The 22,317-nt window shown below is 39.2% G+C and overlaps 1 protein-coding gene across 2 annotated transcripts in view; it reads right to left on the bottom strand.

Annotated features, from left to right (window-relative positions):
• The window catches only part of ARHGAP26 (Rho GTPase activating protein 26), a 202,397-nt gene that overhangs the window by 9,715 nt on the left and 170,365 nt on the right, over nucleotides 1-22,317 (bottom strand). For both annotated transcript variants that reach the window (XM_072146117.1, XM_072146116.1), the window contains exons 21-22: nucleotides 14,538-14,642; nucleotides 775-863 (exon numbers count right to left, since the gene is read on the bottom strand). In XM_072146117.1, coding sequence (XP_072002218.1) covers nucleotides 775-863; nucleotides 14,538-14,642 — 194 coding nt within the window. The remainder of the gene's footprint in view (nucleotides 1-774; nucleotides 864-14,537; nucleotides 14,643-22,317) is intronic.

Genomic DNA, 22,317 nt, shown 5'->3' with positions numbered 1-22,317 from the left:
CCAAAGTGCGCCTTATAGTCCGGTGCGCCCTATGTATGGCGCTGGGCAGCGGACCATACTTACATAGGTCCCCGCTACCGGAGACCGGAGACAGCAGATCTCCAGCGGGAACTGCAGACCACGCGGCACGAACAACTTCTGCCGCGTGGTCTGCAGTTCCCGCTGGAGATCTGCTGTCTCCGGTAGCGGGGACCTATGTAAGTAGGGTCCGCTGCCCTCCTCCACCTCCCGCTCACCTTCCCCGCGTTCCCCGTCGCGTCTCGGCGTCGCGTCCCATCGGGTCTCCGCTCCGCCCCCGGACCTCCGCCACGCCCCCGGACCCCGCGCCTTATAGTCCGATGCGCCTTATATATGGAATTATTACATATATAAGGCGCATCGGACTAATGCGCCTTATAGTCCGGTGCGCCGTATAGGGCGAAAAATACGGTAAACTGTTCTAAAGTTTCGCTGTTCTAAATATGCAGCAATATTTTAGTAATATGTAGATATACTGAAAAGTAGCTATAGCACCAAGAATCTGACAGGTTCCCTTTAACCACATCTCTACCATTAGCCCTAGTTAATGACTTCATGGCTTGTGCGGGAGGTACAATTTTTCCTGCCTGCCTCGGCTACCAAAATGTCTTATCCTGGCCCTGAAAATCATAATGTTCAAGTAATGAAATGAAAGGAACAAAAAAAAAAAAAAGAAGGAAAACTTATTTATATAATATCTTAATTTACGGATAAGAATCGATTAATTCTTAAGATTTTCATGATTGGAGTACTTACCATTTTCGAACACTGTGCCTGCTGTAAATGAAAGCTCAGAGTCATGCTCAGCTTTACACGCATATAAAGCCTTTGCTCGTCTTGGCAAACTGTAAAAACATTAAAAAAAATAGAAAGCATGTTTACATGAATTATTAATTCATATTATTCTATTTCCTGTTATTCTTTATAATGAATTATTTTGTATGTTATTACCACTTGTCATTAATTAGTATTTTTGCACAAAAGCAGGAATTTAAAGGCGTGAAATAACAGGTCTACCTTCAACAAACATTTAAAAGTTACCGTATATACTTGAGTATAATTCGACCAGAGTATAAACCGAGGCCCCTAATTTTGCCACAAATAACTGGGAAAACATATTAAATAAGAGTATAAGCCTAGGTTGGGAAATGCATTTGTCACAGCCTCCCCGAGTAATGAAATGCCCAGCAGCCTTGTCTAATAATGAAATGCCCAGCAGCAGAGCCCCAAGTAATAAAATGCCCTCCAGCAGAGCCGCTACTAATGAAATGCCAAATGTTGCCCCTCTGCTAGAAATGAAATGCTGGTGCAACCCTAAAAAATAATGAAACTGCCTTTATTCCACCTAATGATGGAATGCCCAGCAGCCAGCCCCCATATTAATGGAATGCCCTGCAGCCAACCCCCATATTAATGGAATGCCCTGCAGCCAGCCCCCATATTGATGACATGCCCTGCAACCAACCCCCATATTAATGGAATACCTTGCAGCCAGCCCCCATATTAATGAAACGCCCTGCAGCCAGCCACCACGGCGATGAAACGCCCAGCAGCCCCTGGGTGTTTCCATTATCCCCTTGTGGCGCTGCCCGATGCTCCCCGCGTGGCTTCTCTTCCTTCAATGAACCGAGCAGAGATGCGTCCATGCGCTCTGCTAGGTTTGTTACATATAACAAGCTGAAGGAAAAGAAGCCACGCAGGGAGCATCGGGCAGTGCTGCAAGGTGAGTATGGAAGTTTATTTTTTTATACAATCGTGTATGAGCTTATACACGAGTATACACGGTAAGTGTATATACAAATTAATCCCTTTGTGACCAAGAGTCATTGGTGCCCAAATATACAGTCAATTTTTGAAGTTATGTTCTGCCTTCTTAAACCCCTTTAACGACCTGATTTTTTTTTTTTTTTTTTTTTGTATGTGTTTTTTGCTCCCCACCTTCAAAAATCCATAACATTTTTACTTTTTCATTTACAGACCCGAATGAAGGCTTCTTTTCACTGTAACAAACTATACTTTCTGGTGTCAGCATTTAGTATTGCATAGCATGTACTGGGAAGCAAGTACAATTTTCTTGTGTGCTCTCTTTTTACTCTTTTGGTCGGTACGAGCACATGGATACCAAGAAAAGTCCTCATTATGCCACATTTGTAGGCCAATAACCTTTTTATACGTCTGCATATGGTACTGTGTAAGTTGTTAATGAAGAGGATATGAAGACGTTTTCAGTGACACCAGAGATTGTGCAACCTTTTGATAACTTTTTGTTAAAGGAAACCAATCACCTAAAAACCTTATTAATACTCACCCCCGCATCTCCCTCTCCCATGCTGGGAGAAGGAGGCGACGTCAAGCGAGAGGCGTGAATTCACAACAATCCCATGACGTCACTTCCCTCTCCCATGCTCCCAGCATGGGAAAGTGATGTGCAGGGGCATGCATAATTAGCAGCCCAGAGCTCCAGATATTCTTTTGATAAAGTTTTTTAGGAGGTGGTTGGTTTAAATTTTTGGAAAAATGGCAAAAAAGTGATGTTTCACTGCTGAAGTAGCGCTATGAAGTGAAAAGCAGAGCTGCCAGCAACGTGACCACTGGGACTGCAGGGTGAATCGGAGCTGCAGGATACAGTACAGGTCTGATTAGACATCATGTTTCCCTCTGTAACGGAGGGTATCTACTGTATAAGAACCCTTATGAAAAAATAATAGGCAAATTAAAAAAAATAAATAAATGTGGAAATGTCCCCCAAGGACCTTTTATGATCTTATGGGGGACACAAAGTAAAAACACAAACTAAATAATAATAAATATTTAGAAATAAAAATAAGAAATTTAGGATTCCTTACATCAAATGTCACTATGACACATGGTAAACACACAAGAAGAACAATGGTAAATTTATTGATTAAAAGTGAGAAAATACAATTTTGTGTATTTATTTACTATTAAAAAATGACAACTCGTCTTGCAAAACTTATGACCTAAAGGAAACCTGTCATCAAGTGCAGCCACGATACACCAACTGCGCCCTCACTGCAGTACAGGCATCCTAACTTAAACCTGCCACCTCCAATCAGTAAAATATTTCCCCAATCCTTTTCTTTGTCTATGTTGGCCACACCCACCGCCACTTGGTTCCACACATCAGTTATTGGCTCCGCCCATAGTGGGGTGCGCAAAATGCTGCATAGATCTGCAGTTTCTCACAGTGCACACTTATAAATATACCAAGCGGTGAGAGGGACAGCATTCTGGTAAGGACATGAATAGGGCTTTCTGTCTGCACAGGCCAAGATTTGAAGAAATACAGAGCTGTCAATCAAAAAAGGAGCCACGATTCACATGACTCTTCTATTGAGAATATGACTCAGGTCTACTCATTAGTATATTAGTAAAACAGCTGCTATTAAAGGCCATCTCCTATAAGTTTTACGGATAGCGTAACAAACGATGTTCCTCAGGATTTCTTTACTATAACTTTATACACCACGATTGCGGCAACAAAGAGTTAGAAATATTATGATAATTATTCTGGGGCTCTCCAGCTCAGAGCACCTTGTGTTTTAATGTATTCACTACCCCTGTTCCGGTTCAGGTCCCACCCCATCTCATCCGTCACCTGTTCTATGCACTGTGGACGGGTGGGACTTGTATCGGAATAGGGAGTGAATAAATTTAAAAACAAGGTGGTCTGAGGCATTGCAGACTAATTAGAAGAATGTTATGTTGTCTCCATATAGGTAGATGTCCTTTAACCCCTTAATGCCGATGCCCTTTTTCATTTTTGCGTTTTCATTTTTCACTCCCCACCTTCAAAAATCTATAACTTTTTTATTTTTCCATGTATAGAGCTGTGTTATGGCTTATTTTCTGTGTAAAAAATGACAATTCTAAATGGTGGTATTTAATATTCCATGCCGTGTACTGGGAAGCAGGAAAATTCCAAATGCAGTTAAATTGGTAAAAAAACGCATTTGTGCCGTATTCTTGTGGGCTTGGATTTTACGTATTTCACTGAACGCCCCAAATGACATGTCTACTTTATTCTTTGGGTCGGTACGATTACGGGGATACCAAATTTGTATAGGTTTTATAATGTTTTCATACATTTAAAAAAATTAAAACCTCCTGTACAAAAATTTTTGGGGGGATTTTGCCATCTTCTGGCGGTAATAACTTTTTTCTACTTTGATGTACGGGGCTTTGGGAGGTGTCGTTTTATTGCAGATTTTGATGTTTATCATGTTATCATTTTTAGGACTGTGCGATCTTTTGATCACTTTTTATAAAAAAAATTTTAAAAAATGGCAAAAAAGTGCCATTTTCGACTTTGGCCGCAATTTTCCGTTACGGTTAAACGCAGAGAAAAAACGTTATCATATTTTTATAGATCAGGCATTTTTGGACACTGTGATACCTAATGTGTTTATGATGTGTTTATTTATATCAGTTCTAGGGAAAGGGGTTGTTTTGAGTTTTTAACCCTAGGTTGTCTGTACGATTCTATCATATACTGCCATACTACTGTATGGAGCAGAGGAGCAGAGGAGTCGAGAAGCGGAGGAGCTAGGGAGCAGAGAAGCCGAGGGGAGCGGAAGATCCGAAGAGCGTGGAGGAGCCGAGAAGCCGAGGGGAGCGGAAGACCTGAAGAGCGGAGGACCCGAGCAGCGGGGGAGGGAGAGAGCGGAGAGCTGGGGAAAGAGCGGGCAGCAGGGAGAGCCAGAACGCCAGCCAATGCATGACTGGGGGCCACGACAGACAAGAGGCATTAGTGATAGCCCCGGCCCGGGCCCCCCCTTCTGATGATGTACCGCGGACGGTACGCCACTGGTTAAGGTACAGTGCCTCAGTGGTAGATAATTTTAGACTTAACATTTTACCAGCAGATATTATTGGTGTGAGGGGTAAAATTCTGGTGACAGGTGGTCTTCTTTTACATGCAACTTATTAACAAGTTATATGGCATGCTAAACAACAATGAAAAAAAAAAAGAAAAAAAAAGAAAAGAAAAGAAAAAAAAGACCGTTATAAAAGCCCCAAATAAGTACTTGGGTCACTTCAACATAGAATTTGCCAATAACCATATATAAGAGGTGACAAATAAACAGAACATGTCCTATTTTAACACTGTCATATTGAACTGTTCCTTACATATGGCCCTCATATTACCTACAATGTTGCTATGTTTCAATGTTGCAGTAATTTTTTAGGCTATAGTTTTGTGGGGTTTTTTTTGGTTGTCCTGTTCTAATTTGATCAGAGGCTGGTTAGTCAAGAATAGCAAAGACCTATCACCAGCAAAAACTTGCTGGACCATCTAAGTGCCTAAGGGATTATGGTGCATTATAGTGCTCCGGTGTGTCATTGCTTGTAAATTCTGTTGGCAATGGTCCTTCACAAGGCAGAATGAAATCACCATTGTCCAAACACATGAAATGATCAGAACTGCTGAAACACCCAAGACTAGCTTAATTGAGCTGTGTGCTAAATATGAAAATCCCAAGCAAGTGAAGACTTTTTTCAACAAAAAGCCTACTTATTGTGACATATAAACTGGGACGGGGGTGCTTCAACTAACAACCAGCTGAAAAGGTTACCGTAATATAGCAAAAGTGGCTGGGACAGAGTCTGTCTGCTAGCTAAAGCCTTCAGATAAAATCTGACCAAAGATCACATTTTAAAATATGCCACATGGCATGTAGACAGGACAGACGCTTAGTGTTGTATTCGCATGAAAGAAGGATTAAACCATTACCAGGCATAATTTTAGGAAAATGTGCAGCATCTTTGCCAACTGCTAAAGTAAAAGGCTAATTCAATAACAGTTTCAAGTCTTGTGGCAGCCAGTGGCATGGAAATATTACGTGAAAGCAGGCACAAATACCAACAAAAACCAACGTCTCACAGTTTATCCATTAGTTAAATAAATGGATATTACAGACAATGCTCCAAAATAAACTTCAAATTCACCCTCAGCCGCTTCCAGAAAGAAAGTATTTGGAATGGCTTCACAACACCCAGATGTGATTATTGTATACCAACAAAATAAAGATATCTCACAAAAATCCGGTGCCCAAATACCGTTGGGAAGCAAGACATGTTTAGAGACTATATTTTCTGATAATACGATTTTTACTCATGAAAGAGATACAAACATTTTGAACAAGTTTTAATTTAATATTTTCCCACAGTAAAAAAAAATAAACTCCAATTTTGTAATTATTTTCTTAGGCAGCAGTGAAGTGGGTGAGTGCTAACCTCTTCCTGTCTTTTTAATTTGTGGGCAACCTAAATCTGACTCAGTAACCATGATGCATTGTGTTCTCTACAAGTAAATCCACTGAACTCTGCATAGTGTGTACACACTGGATGTATATGGTGACTACCCTGGCAGAGTTCATCACATGGAAGAGCACAGAACATGTATAAAGAAGTGAAAACAGCAGTGAAACTGTTACATGAAGTGTATAGTTTGTGCTGTGTGAGTACTAAGGGTTAACAGCTTCCCTGCAGTGTAGAAAGTGTCTGGAGGACAGTGACTGAGGATGGGAAGAGGGTTGCTGTGGAGGAATTTATGAGCCTGCTTGACGTGCAGAACAGAGGCATAACCACCAGAGGAGCTACTACAGGGCCTGCAGGGTCAGGGGGACCGGCACCCTAATCACGATGTGCATAACACTTGATGCAGCCACTAAGGGCCGTTTGAGTACACCTCTGCAAAACCCCTGTGTGCCTGTGTCTCTTCGTACATACATCTTCTCCTCCTTACCATCACACATCTGCCAGCTCAATTCACCTGACAGTAAGTGGGGGTGAGCTGGATGAGTAAGATAGTTTTCCCAGGGACTCACCACATGCTGCTGGCAGGGAGCAAGGTAATGTGAATTCAACTTTTGTAAAATACTGAAATGATTCAGAATGCTGAGAAAGGCATTTTTAAAATCGACAAAGCATAGGGTATTGGAACATGTCAACAGCTAAAAATCACAATCCTGGTGACAGGTTTGCTTATTTGCAGTGTAAGGAAATGATACACACTTTTCCAAATGTTTGCAAATTAAAAAGACTGAATAGTGTGGTGTGAATATGTATTTAGCCCATTGTTTCTGAAACCCCAAAATAAAATCTAGTGTGTCCAATTGCCTGGAATAGTCAACTAATTAGTAAACAGAAACATCCCCTCTCAATATAACAAAAAAGAGGTTTGTTAAAGAACATTGGTGAAAAAACAGGAATAAGAAAACCAAGGAGCACACCACACATCAAGTGTATTGATGATGTTTAATGTGCATTGATCATACTCTTCATCTATGAAGGAAGGGCATAACTACAGTTTCTGGCTATAAGGTCAAATAAGGTCAAATAAGGTCAAATTAACTTTTGGAAATTGAATCTAAATGGGGAGAGCTATGTGTGGAGGAAAGCCAACATTGCACATCATCCCCATCATGGATGGTGGATATGGTAGCATCAAACTGTTGGGATGCTTTGCTTCAGCAGAGAATGGAAAGATTGGAAAAATTGATAGGAAGATAAAACATGGTATCTGCATGATGCAGATAAGTGTTAGCACAATATAAGCACATTTTGATATAGCATATTTTCAGGCTAAAGTAAATCTGTACATATTGACTATGGAGCGTTCTTTTCTTGCAAAGTATGATGTAAAGGGAATCTGCCATTCAAATGAACGCACCCAAAAATAAATACTTCATTAAAAACTATGATTGCTCTTATTTCTATCCATGGCTGCAATGTTTAAAAAAATCCGTTTGTAAAGTTATATTCAACTGACCGGATGTGAGTCCAATTCTGTTGTATGAACCTAGTATGCGACATGTCTGCCAATATTCAACTAAAGACATATTTCAGCTTCAGAGGCAGTAGGAAAGGTCGAAAATCCTACACAATTCCTTGCTGGAATGTTGAGAGCGAGAGAGACAGGCAGGCAGGGGTGTATCAGACTTTGCACCGCTACATCATTAACCACTCCCTCAGAAAGGTGAGGAGCTGAGAAAGACCTGGTATGCCTTCAGAGAGTCGTATGTCTCTCTCATTCATGAGGGAGGGCTGGGTTAGCAGTGTCAGCGTGAGTGAGAAGGCAGGGCATGGTGGGGTATACAGACTGTAAATTGCAGCTCTCTACCTCCATGACTAGATGGAGGGGTGGGGGGAAAATACTCCTCTTCAGCTCCACTCATGGGGCGACTAGACTAGTTACACAGTACATGTAATTCAAAGGTAATATATAAGATATCTTTTGTTCTGTAAAACCGATTTTTCATACAAAAAATGTTTAGTAGTGTATGTGCAATGCTCTATGAGGACGGGGGGTTGCAAAAAAGGGGTCTCCTGGTGACAGGTTCCCTTTAAACCTATATAGTCCTCTTTTTTAAAGGACTATATATTGAAAATAGAAGTCAATACTGTGAGAAGCCAAACATACAAAACTCATTGCATTCAATAAACAGTTAGGAAGCTTAAGATTCTAAAGCTTTCACTATGTAATGTGTCTAGCTGGACACCTTCTTGACCTACAAAATGTAGAGGAACCGACAGTGAACAATGTTGAAGAAGGGACATAGTGTAGTTACTATAAAATACATTATTGTTAATAGTGTTCTATTCACATTTTAATGCATGTATGAACACACTTGATGGCTTTAGAGTTTTTTTTTCTGAACTTCCTAAGTTATGGACAAAATTTTCAAGAGCCCATGGATACTTTTCCTCAACTGCCCTTTTGTAAAGAGCAAATAAGGTAACACAGCTGGCTGCAGCTAAAATACAGAGCTACTGCTCACAGCAGATAATTTATCTTGACGTATCAGGTAAATCATATAGAAAAGAAAAGATTAATTGTGTATCCAGTAGTTTGCTGGCAAAGCTGGAGTCGGAAGTCTATCTACTATATATATTATAATATATATATATATATATATATATATATATATATATATATATATATATATATATATATATATATATATATACATACATACACACACACAAATATTATATACACAGCTGGTACACCGTAAAGACGACTAATATAAGCTCACAACCTTGTGGAAGAATAACCTGCAGGTATGAATAGCTGTAAATAGCTCTTTAAAGGGGTTGTCCACTTACCTCATATATTTTGTAATGTGTGTGTAAGAGGGAGGGGCAGAGTATTAGGTACGTTATTAATATACTATCTAATAAATGTTCTGCTCTGCCTTCTTGATAGGTAAAGTGAAGCCTCCTGTCTTTTACCTCATCAGCCAGACATTCCTGTCCATAAAATGGCTGCAGATGGAGGGTCATGTGGTTTCTTTCTCTCCGAAAACAAATTTGAACCTTTTTTACAAAAAAACTAATTCTTCATTTTGCCATATGCTTAGGCCAATTACTTTTTCATACTTCAGTGTATGGTGCTGTGTAACGTGTAATTTTTTTTGTTTTGTTTTCAATGCTTTTTTAAAATTTTCTACTGTATTTTTAGAGCCCCCTAGGGTACTTGAACTCTAGGTGGTCTAACTGATCCGAACATCTATTGAAATACTACTGTAATTCTGTATATGGGGATTTTCTCATTCATCTATACCAGTGTGCCACAGGCACATTGTTATAGATCGTGCTGACAGTCACAGCAACGGATCTACACCCCCAATTACGTCATTAAAACAGGCTATGAATCCCAATCCCTCATATAGGATTAATGAAGTCCTATATCTTTAGATTGTATTCAGCGTTTTGCTTAAAAAAATACGTGCAACATGCAACCATTACTTTTCAGAGTAGAAGACTTATAAATAGGGAAGTGACAGAGCTACAGAATAGGGAACAATACTGGAAAATGGGAATTGAAAAACGTGTTATGGTGAGCAAATAGGAAGAAGGGGCCAGGACCCCAGGGTGACTCAGAAGCAGGAACTTTAACCTTGCATGTAATTCAAGCAAGTTAAAAAATGTTATGTAACAAACACTAAAAATAGACACTTTCTTTAAAATCCTTCTCATTATTGTCTAATGTGAAATCTACTTGTTTCACAATACACGGTAGTATTCCTTAAATAGGGTTTAAAAGTTTTATTAATGTAATAAAACAAATTACAGTGCTACAGTTTCATCAGGTTTATTTACACTTATTATCTGCCCACCTACTGTAGGTATTATGAATTACTGGGAGATTTTCTTTAGAGTTATGCTACTCTGTGCCTGTAAAATAGCATGGAAATCATTGGCCCACTGGTTCTAAGCAGTATACTCAATTGTAACAAATGCTTTCTATAGGCAGTGAGGAGATCTGTATGAGGTGGCTGGAGATAGCACAGTGATAAGCTATGCTGCCCGTACCCCTCTTTAGGGGGTTGTGGGGGCAGAGTGTAAGGTTGGAGTGTGTGTTCTATGAGTTCAGTGGCGAAACTACAGTGGTAGCCTTGGGACCCAAGGTGTCAGGGGGCCCAGACATCGAACCTGCTACAGTGAAGAATGTGCCCCATTCTATACATATTGGGGGTCATTAACTAAGGGCCCGATTCGCGTTTTCCCGACATGTTACCCGAATATTTCCGATTTGCGCCAATTTCCCCTGAATTGCCCCGGGATTTTGGCGCACGCAATCGGATTGTGGCGCATCGGCACTGGCATGCACGCAATGGAAATCGGGGGTGTGGCCGAACAAAAAAAACAGACGGATTCGGAAAAACCGCCGCATTTAAAAAAAAAAAAAAAAAAAAAAAAAAACTGTCACGGAGCTTGCACTTACCTTCACTCAGCCCGGCTCGGTGAACTCCGGTGGGTTCCGATGCTTTTCAGCGCAGCAGCGCCACCTGGTGGACGGTGGAGGAACTACCTTAATGAATCCCAGCCGGACCCGAATCCACCGCAGAGAACGCGCTGCTGGATCACGAATGGACCGGGTAAGTAAATCTGCCCCATTATGCTGCACATTGTATCAGTGAGTATATACATATGTATGAATATGAATGTATCTATATGCTGTATTTGTGCGTTTATGTGATGTGTATATTCACTGTATGTGTAGATGCTGCATGTGTGTATATGTGATATATGTGTGTGCATATGCTATGGGTCTGTAAATTGTATGTATATATGGCGCAGAAATACATACAATATATGTGTTTATACTGTATAGAACTGTATAGAGTAGACTAATAATATTATATAGATATAATTTATGCATGTATTTGATATCTAAATACTGTGAGTATGTGGACATTATATATGCATATACTGTATGTGTATATAAAGTGGATACTGTATACTGCATAGCGCCTTAGTGCATGAATGTATAAATGTATGTGTGTAACAGTGCATGTAAATGTGCATGATTGTATAAACCAGTACAACTATGTATATTTTCTAATAGGTAAGGGCCCCCATGCAATAGTCCACTATGGGGCCCAGCCCCTCCTAGTCACACCCCTGTATATTATATTACCCTGACTGAATACTCGGCCTTAGTTTGCCATGTCTTGTGGGTGCCTTTTTCTTATGGTAAAAAACACTCATTACCACATGGTGTATTGGTTATTAGAAAGAAACCATTTAACCCTTGAAGTAAAACACCTGCATTATCACTTACATGCGACAACCATTGAGTAATCAATTACTTCATAAAGCAAATATATGTATGTGATATGTATCCGGCTCTGCTCTCTGTGACATTCTATGTATTATGGTTACGGTTACTGTGCTCTTGTGAGGTGATGTCAGAGCGGTTATATCCTGGCCACTGTAATACCCTTCATACCCTGCTGAGATTTCAAGGGCATGAACTAGTTAGAATAGGCCTCTTATTTGTTTTGGCCTGTAAGTATGGCAGAGGGCCAGGAATACATTCCCCAGCTTTCATTCTGCCCCTCTGGTGCTTATAAATATGACTGAACTGAGAAGTTTTTGTTATGGTAAGGTAAAGGGAAATGCAGGTTTTACTAAAATGCTGAAGGGGCCTTCACTTGTAATCAAATCATCCAATAGCTGAAGGCATGAAGCTTAAAATGGGACCAATGCTAAACGTTCTATTTTCACAATAGTCAGACAAAAAAATTAAATTCCATAATATGAATAGAGAGCACTTCTAAAGGAAGAAAAGTGTCTCACTGGTGCCATCTATTAACCCCTTCCTGCTGCAGTTTCCACATTCCCAACAAGGCCAACACTTTAGAATCTGACATGTGTCACCATACGGTAATAACCAACATATTGAGGGGATTTTAAGATTTTGCATTTAGTTATGAAAAAAGTGGAAATTTGATGAAAAATGTTAAAAAATTCTCAATTTTCAAATGTTCTAAGTTTGTTATTTTGGTGGTATGACTGTGTTCCTGGTAGGAAGAAAATATTGAACATTAACCAAATATCTGCGGTATATTGGTTCAATTTATATGTGTCCTTTTTTATAAAATGGTCAAATCTTACATTTTATGCCTCTCCAAGTCACCTGAAAGCTGAGCTGTCCCTAAATAGTAAAAACCCACAATGTACTCCATTATTGAAGCAACAACTCTCAGCAAATATATATCTACTTTTAATAGGTTAGTTACCTATTCACAGGGTTTCACAGGAGTTAAAGCAAAATGGAGGTGAGAAAGACATTTTTCGGAAAATTGTTAACTTTAGCACAAAAAATGACATAAAAAAATGGATTAAATTACAAAATAGAATTTATAAAGTTTGATACCCAATGTCACTCGGGTATGCCAATAGCTGACAAGTGGTGGTACACCGCTGTATGGGCACAACAGGGTATTGAAGGGTAGGAGCACCATTCAGAGCAGATTTGCAACGTCATATTTCACAGGCTATAAAATTAAAAATTTCTGGGGGATGTGTGCTCTTTCTGGTTGAAAGAAAATCATCAATTCTGGTTTAGGATATTTTTTTTTTTTTTTACAAAAAAACATAATGGGGGAGATTTATGAATCTGTCAACGACAGAATTATGTCGTAGTTTGCATTAAAAAAGTGTCAGCACCACATTTACAAAGGGTTTTAGACAGTTTTCTGTCTCTCCTATACAATATGTTGTTCTATGTGACAATATACTGGAAAAGGATTTGTTGGTCAACCAGGGTCTTTTCTACTGTTGTGACTGTGGTAATCTTCTTATATATTTGGGAGGAGGAAGTACCGGGAGAGCAGGAGTAGGGGGAGACAGTGTAAGCCTGCGAAGCTACAGCACAGAGAGGCTCTGATAACATCCCTCAGAGCCCTACTGGCTGATTAGCACAATTTTAAAAGTTGATTTTAGAAGGATAACTTCATAGTGCCTGGATCAACAAATACGTTCCCTAGTTTATTAGGTTTCATTTTGATGATAGATTTATTTAAAGTATTTTTACTTTCTGGCACATAGGTTGGTAAAGTTGGCTCATGTAATGAAAAAGGTATTTACTGTATATACTCGAGTATAAGCTGACACGAGTATAAGCCGAGACCCCTCATTTTACCACCGAAAAATGGGAAAAACTATTGACTCAAGTATAAGCCGAGGGTGGGAAATGCATTGGTCACAGACCCCCCCCCCCCTAGTATATAGCCAACCAGCCCCCTATAGGATACAGCCAGCCCCCAGTGGTATACAGCCTGCCCCCAGTGGTATACAGCCTGCCCCCAGTGGTATACAGCCTGCCCCCAGTGGTATACAGCCTGCCCCCAGTGGTATACAGCCTGCCCCCAGTGGTATACAGCTTGCCCCCAGTGGTATACAGCTTGCCCCCAGTAGTATACAGCTTGCCCCCAGTGGTATACAGCTTGCCCCCAGTGGTATACAGCTTGCCCCCAGTAGTATACAGCTTGCCCCCAGTAGTATACAGCCTGCCCCCAGCATTAAAAAAAAAATAAACATATATACTCACCCTGCTGTGGCCCAGATGTGCAGCGCTGCTCCCCCGATGTCCGCGCCGCTTGTCTTCAGGCTTCCGCGCCAGTCTTCTTTCTTCAGCTGGGCGCCGCCATTGCTCTCTCTCGGTCGGTGCCTAGTATGACGTGCCGCTGCTGACGCCATACTAGGGGGAAAGACATGGCGGCGCCCAGCAGAAGAAAGAAGACGGGCGCGGAAGCCTGAAGACAAGCGGCGCGGACATCGGGGGAGCAGCGCTGCACATCGGGGCCCCAGTAGGGTGAGTATATATGTTTATTATTTTTTAAGTATTTTAACTCTTTATAGTTGGATATTGACTCGTGTATAAGCCGAGGGGACGTTTTTCAGCACATTTTTTGTGCTGAAAAACTCGGCTTATACACAAGTATATATGGTACCTGTCACTCAGGAGGTAGTGAACCAGAAGAGCCACCACTTTTCTCAATAAAAGTATAAAGTCACGAGTGGTCATATCTACTCATATTAAGCTGGTGGCTTTTGTGGTCCACATTCCTTCTTAGTGAAAAGAGCTGAGGTAGAAAGGTTAATTTACACAATTATCATGAGTCTAAAAACTGCATAAGATATTTGAAAAAAAAAAATACATAAAGCACAGATTATGGCACTAAATGATGCCAGTCACTAACCTGACCGGAGATGAATCATTAGACGTTGATGATGTTGGCATTGGACTTGATGGTGCGGAGAACATAGGGCACGTGAGTGGGGATGTAGGACTTGGATTCAGTGTTCTAAAAATAAATTATAAATATATAATTTCTATAACATGAAACCAAACAACAAAATAATGCTTATTAAATGTACAACACAATAGCAAGAGGCACTCAGTACAGAAGCACTTAAAAAGGATAACTTTATTTATGAATACACACACACATATTATATAGTATATATACACATTTATATCTAGGTCATCATACTTGTTATTGGTCTTACAAAAAAGAACATAATCTGTAGATGGGAAGCAAGTCTAGGGGTTTGATCAATAGGACAAATAATTATTCATTTTACCGGCATTAAAATAGTAATAAAAGAACTTTATGTATGGGACTGGATAGTAAAAATACAAACTCTATAGCCTAATCTTGCTGCATATTAACATACTTGTATTAAGGAATAATGGACAGATTGAATAGAATATGTCAGCAGAATCAGACTACACAGAATTTGTTTGTAGTCTGTTGCCATAAAAACATGAAGGCCTGTACAGAATCTGTTCCCAAACAACACAAACAAATCTATTCTTTCTATTACATTTAGAAATTGCTTTGTTCTAGCAATAAAAAAGTTCAAATGTTAAAATGGCCTTCAAAGGGAGCCTGTCATCAGTATTGTACATTTTGACCTAATGACAGGTTCCCATCGTCTCTTTAATACGAATCCCCAATCTGCTTTTATAATTAACAATATAGAACATATAACTGGTTTCCGGCATGATCATTATCATGGTATTATCACTACCTCTTCTTCCCTCCCCTCATGTAGACGTTTGCTGCAAGAAAATTTCTGTCAGCTGAGGGTCAGCTCAGGTCTTCATTGGGGGGGGGGCCTTGCAGTTCGAGCCAGTAATAAGTGAGGGGAAACAGTAATATTAGTGTAGAAAGGCCAATGGTAAACTGTCAAGAGATCAAAATGTGAAATCCTAATGACAGGTTCCCTTTATTGGCAGATAACATATGATACCGAATCCTGTGGTATATTTTAATGTATGAAATATTTGTGGTGCATGAATACAAATACCGGTAATAGATGTTTAACTATATAGTAGCACGGCAGACGTAGGAATTCGCATATTTCATTGCTGCTTTTGCTACCTAATCAAAATAGTTTTTTTTTTTGTCCAGACATAATCTGGTGTTCCAATTAACTACACTTTCATTACTCATTTGTGGCAAAGTGAGCAATTTTAGGCAGTGATATATTTGCCGATGTCGGAAAGGGGGGAAAAGACAAACACTACGTGGTTTCTTTATAATAGGATTCCAAAGAGAGGAAACACAATTTGTCATGTAATTGAATTAACCCTGCCAAAATTTCCAACATTTAATATGCAACCACAAAAATAGTTCCAGGATACATATGTAACAGTCTTTACATTCACCATGCGAAAAGTCTGCTCTGTAATCCAAACCTTGGTCTTGGTCAGTCATTCAATACAACTTCAAGACTTTTTCCTCTTTTAAATATGACCACACATTTAGGTTTTTTTTTAAATAACACACTATGCAGTAATGTAGGTAAAAATACACCTAACTAACCAACTAAATAATTTTATATACCACATAAAACCGTCAATATATTTAATTAAATACATTTATATTTGAGTTTTGGGAATCAAAATGTAGACCCTATTTAAGTATTTTCCACAAATAGACACACTTCAATAACTAAATGGTTAATATCTATAGGCTTTTGAATTGACAACATCAATCTAAGCCCATGCTATGTCCTTAGATGCCCTTGTAAAAGAGACAAAAGTTGCGTTATATGAACCGTTCAAGGGTTGAGCCACAAAAGACGGCGGGATTTTAATGCATTGCGTGTTCTGAAAACATTGAAAGGATATTGAAGAAAGCATCAATGCAAAACCATAATGGGATTTCTGCCAATGTGGATAGAGGGCCAATTACTCATGCTCTGTACCTAAACACAATTGGTCTATATCTGTCAAACATAAATGATCACCAAGTAACTACAGCCCCAGTTGGGATGTCGAGGACTAACAAATCTACTTTTACTGCAGTTTGTGTGCATAAGTTGTAAAAGGCCAATTTCCAATTTACACAAAGACATTTGCTCATTAGCTGTGCAAGTATTCCAAGCCCCCTCTAATCCACTGTTATTTCCAGAACTTTACAAGGAACGACTGGCTCACTAGCGCCTTCAGATTCTCATTTGGTTACTAGAATATTCTTTCAGCCTTGTGCTATTCGTAGGGTTAACGTCAGACGAAGTGATGGTATTGTAATTTGGCTGATTAATTGTTGTTGGTACACCAGAAATTATACAGTGCACATCACATTTGTAGAACATACTGTAGCATGCAGTTAAACAAGTCCCCAAGAACAAAACACTCAATATATCCCTTAAAGGGTTTGTATATGCTAAAAAAAAAGCCTGCAACAAATGATGGATTACTGCCATATTTTCTAACATGATGACATCTTACATGAGTTTTCTGCCTCTTTGTTGACACGGTAGGAAATACGCCTCCTCCCTTATGTGCCCGGGGACAGTCTCCTGTCAGCACTGGCACTACTTCTCAGATCTCGACCCATGGTATCAGAGGCAGCAAACGAGTGTGCCAATTCCCAAACTCATCTGTTATTATCAGAGTGAAGATTTTCTTAGCCTTAAAGCCTCAATCTACTTCATTACAGACATATAACATTAGTATGGTATATGGAGAAATTCTATACAGGCGGTCCCCTACTTAAGGACACCCGACGTACATACGACCCCTAGTTACAAACGGACCTCTGGATATTGGTAATTTATTGTATTTTAGTGCTAGGCTACAATAAACAGCTGTAACACTTATCACAGGTGTCTGTAATGAAGCTTTAGTGTTAATATTGATACTTATGACATCCCAGCATTTTTAAAATCCAATTGTCACAGAGACCAAAAAAGTTGTGGCTGGGATTACAGTGATAAAATATAGAGTTCCGACTTACATACAAATTCAACTTAAGAACAAACCGACAGACCCTATCTTGTATGTAACCCGGGGACTGCCTGTATAAAGATAGGTGAGAAAAAAAATTAAGCTATATAGATAACCCTCTTAATGAACATGTTTTCTGCTTCTGATACCAAGGGTCATAGGTTCAAATCCCACAGAGCACAGTTGTAGAACCATCAGCTGATTTGAAACAACATGGAGTGATAGACTCAAATTTACAGCGACATCTATCGCAACAAATAACTTCAATCCCATGGATTCCATAGTCCTGCGACAAACAAAACGCCATCAGTAAACACTGCTGTTAACTGGGCTCCAGGACTGTAATTATCCTGGAAACGATTGAACTATATTATCAGAGACATTGTACCAAAATGGTGCTGAGATTGTAATAACCCCCAGCCCGGATGAAAAAAAACAAAACAAAAAAACACTTCCCTATATGTTTGAATGATACATACTTGTGTTAAAGCTTTCTGTTTAGAGGTTATTAATCCCTGAGGAAATTGTTTTCTACAGCACAGCTCCGAGCTTTCAACGTTTTATTGTATTGTATTATATTATAAAAATGGTCTGTAATATTTATAGGCATCTTAGCAGAAGTGCCAGTGCTAATATGAACATAAAACACAGAAAAATATGGGTGTTTACAGGCGCGCTATCCATGGAGTTCTTGAGACAGTGACTTGTCTGTTTGAGGCTTTTTAAAATTTTGTATTAAAATTAACAACGCGTTTCGGGGGTGGACCCCCTTCATCAAGTCCGTGTTAGAGGTTACAAAGTATACGCTTTGATGTATACAACAGTATGATACAGTGCTGGTATGAGGTTGACTGCATGATATTAACAATTGATATAAATGCACATTCTGACACACATCTCATCAATAACTAGAAAGCATAAAATATTAATTTAAGAGAGAAACGCTACCCTTCCCCAACCTGAGTTTCATGTCATGATCCATAATAAGCCACTGATCCAAATATAGGAAGCCAAGGATATGATTGATATCGTGACAACACCTGCTAAGATGTAAGCTCACTCACTATTTCCACACTAGAAGAAGCGTGACCCAGGACTCAACATTTTTTGGCCTTCTCCTAGTGATCATCTTGGGGAGGCAGGGATAGGATTTTAAGGTTTCTGGCTTTCCTAGCACAGGACAATAACCTTTTTTTTGCAAAGGTTAGTGGTTTGAGTGTAATGAAGACAAGCAGAGTCATAAGGAAAATGTGCATCTATATTGGAATACAGTAAAAGATAGATGTTGTCTTATATAGCATCTTTGAAGGTCAAAGCATCAGATGACAAGCAAATAATTGAATAAAGTATAAATTAGCTTTTTAACCCAACAGTGGTCTTTAAAGGGCAGCGGCTACAATAATGAGTGTAAGTGTGTGGGGGCAGGGTATTAGGTAATTTACTAATTTACTAATATACATCTGCACTGCTTTCTTGATATGCAAATTGAAGCCTATGTCTCAGACATTCCTGTCCATAAAACGGCTGCAGATGAGGGTCATGTGATTGCTAGCTGCCAGGACCTGTATCTTACATTCATGAATACTATCATAAGGTCCTGGCAGGGAAATTGCTAATGGACTAATCGAGATCACATGACCCTTCATCTGCAGCCATTTTTTGGACCGAAATGTCTGGCTGATGAAGTAAAAGACAGAAGGCTTCACTTTACATATCAAGAAAGCAGTGCAGCAAAATATATTGGTTACCTAATTACCCTATATTGGTTACATAATTACCTAATTACCCTGCCCCCCCCCACTACAATACATGAGGTAAAGTGGCCAAAGTGGGTTGAATGAAAAGAGTTATTTAAAAGATATGTCAAAAAATAGTAAAAAGTGTTATATATGTCAAGAAACCAACTAAACCGAGAAAGGACCCTATGCATATGCAACATAAGAAAGTAAGAGACAAGAGTGGCGTTCCCCATAATTGGTACTTTACAAAATTGCAATGTAAATCTCTAATGTTAGTCACATGCATCAGGAAGAGATTGGACATGCTTAAAACATAAGTGAAAATCACTAAAAGATAAAAGTAAATCATGTATTTCCTTATTGGCATAAGTCCACTCTTATACTGGAGGCTCAAAAAAAGCAGGAAGCAGTCTCGCAAATAGTTTTAACTTTACACAACAAGCAAAATGCACTACTCAGAAGACTAGCACAATAGAGAGTAAACCTTTATATACCAGCTAATGGAAGTGGTAAAAAGACATTGGGAGGAATTTAATATGGCTTACCCACATAATTCTGCTCCAGGGGTCTCCAGTATTATAAATACCAATAGGATAACCCAATTGCCAAGTAAAGAGTCCCTATACTGAACAACATTCCAACTGTCTGGTTGTGCACTGTATTTTTAGTCTGCTCTGGGGTGTACTGATTATAGCACAAAAGCAATATTTGACGTCTAGGGTGGCATATGTGGTCACTGGTGCGTCGATAAACAGAGTCAATGCATGTGTTTTTATATATTGTACTTCACAATATTGTAACCAAGGTCTACAGGGTGTCTTGTGGTTTGGAGGAAAGGAAGAAGGAGAGGAAGTGGAGGCATGGAAGTGGAGGAATAACTTATGGCATACACTTTTGATACTGGAATACTCCTTTAGAGGTTCTAGACTGTTCTGATTCAGTGAGTTTATTACCATTTTTCTAGCAGAAAAAAAAATTAAACAATGCCATCTAAAAGAAGAGTGTTTGGAAAGGCAACAACTTGTATCCTATCATGAAATTAAATGTAATCAGATGCTACTGTTTGGGGTGTACTAGTTTTGCATTTAATTTCGGACCTCAACTCAACCTTAATACTAGAAGTCCACCATCTTAAAGGAACTCTCCAGTCCCAACTGATTCATTGATTATACCTAGTGCAGGGCCTGATGGGGGAGCATGACTCTAGGTTCTAGGACTACAATGAAAATGAGTCGTGCTCCTCCCTTCGGGCCCTGTGCTATGCATTATACAATCAATTCGCTTTGACTGGGGTGTTCCATTATGCAAATTGAAGTGAAACAGTAGGTCAAATTTCTTGTATGTGAAAACAATTTAATTTACCGTTGCTAAATGTAGTTCTACTGGCATTTTTCACAAAAGGCTTCTTCATTTTTTATGATTAATAAATAATGACTTATAATCTGTTGCGTTGTTTTTATTATGCCCCAAAACATAAAAAGTTTGAATTCAAATTCTACTTAGTCATGAGTGAATCCCACTGTAAGAAAAACAAGTTGTTATAAAAGGGCACCACACTGCAGATGTTAGAACAAGTTTGCTGCGCTGACACGATAAAGCAAAAAGAATCCATCACAAAAAAGGTTAAAGGACGTACAAAGTTATATCGCGGTAACGGATAAATCCTGCATTTTATTTCCCCTACTATCCACTATAATTTCTGTCTCTGGGAGGGTGGGGTACATTTTCTAGTTGCCTGCTTTATAAAACATATAACCACCATAGTCAAAGGGCATTATAACAGTAGCAATCCAAGTGCAAAACTTTACAAGATTATTACCAGTATTACCGTTTCCAGCAGTGAAATCCTTGAAAAGCTTTTAGTGAACATTATTTGGAATTTGAGGACATTTTGAGTGTTTTGAATGCAGCAATTTATGTTGAGTATTTGAGCTGAGTAATCAAATGCTACACTGTGGCACTGACTTCTTGTGTACTGGCTAACAAATACTTTTCTAGTACTTGTTTTACAAAACAATTATCACTTTTGGCTCTTTGCGTGCAAACTAAATATTTGCTGATGTCACTAAATTACCTGGAGGTTGTGAAATGCTCCTCAGAGCCACTGAACATGGAACATTAATCAGTTTGACGTGTGAGGATATTCGAAAAAAAAACAATATAACTCGAGATGCATGCATATACACAGTATATACACTCAAGGAAAGTCCAAACAGCACACAAGAGTGAAGAGTAGCAGTGGGTGCAGGCTAAATAGGACCAGGCCCCAGGTCCTCCAATATCTAATCACGAAAATAGGCAGCACTCCAAGACGTCCAATGTTAAGGGAGAAAAAGTGTTCTTCTTTATTCCAGGTCTAAAGAGTACAACAAAGTAAGCCGAAAAAGCTTGAAAAAAGCTCCTAGTGAGCCGAAGCATTGCTGTACTTTGTTGTACTCTTTAAACATGGAATAAAGAAGAACACTTTTTTCACTTAACACTGGACGTCTTGGAATGCTGCCTATTTTCATGCTTATATTTATACATACATACATACATACATACATACATACATACACACACACACACACACACAAACATGCTTACACAAGTCATAGCTACAGTGAAAACAATATTATAACCATCGTCTCATACATGATATCCTACACAGTCAATCCATACAGAACAGAAGCAAAGGGGCACTATCGGGAAGCCTTCGTTTAGATATTAAATGCCTTTTACATACCGTTCAGAGATGACATTAGTTATACATAGAAGCATATAGGTCCAATAAATAATAGAAAGCAAGGGAAACGCGGCCACTCACCGTTTAAAAAGTCTTCTTTATTTCATCATCCGTAAAAAAATCACATGGCACCCTTGTCCAAACCCCCTGCTCCCACCTCTACCCTGAACGGTCTGTGCCATGTGATTTTTTTACGGATGATGAAATAAAGAAGACTTTTTAAACGGTGAGTGGCCGCGTTTCCCGTTCTTTTTACTATTTATATCCTACACAGT

The sequence above is a fragment of the Engystomops pustulosus genome, chromosome 4 (genome assembly GCF_040894005.1).
Source record: "Engystomops pustulosus chromosome 4, aEngPut4.maternal, whole genome shotgun sequence".
In the NCBI taxonomy this organism is placed as follows: Eukaryota; Metazoa; Chordata; class Amphibia; order Anura; family Leptodactylidae; genus Engystomops; species Engystomops pustulosus.
This window is presented reverse-complemented; position numbering and strand designations above follow the sequence as displayed.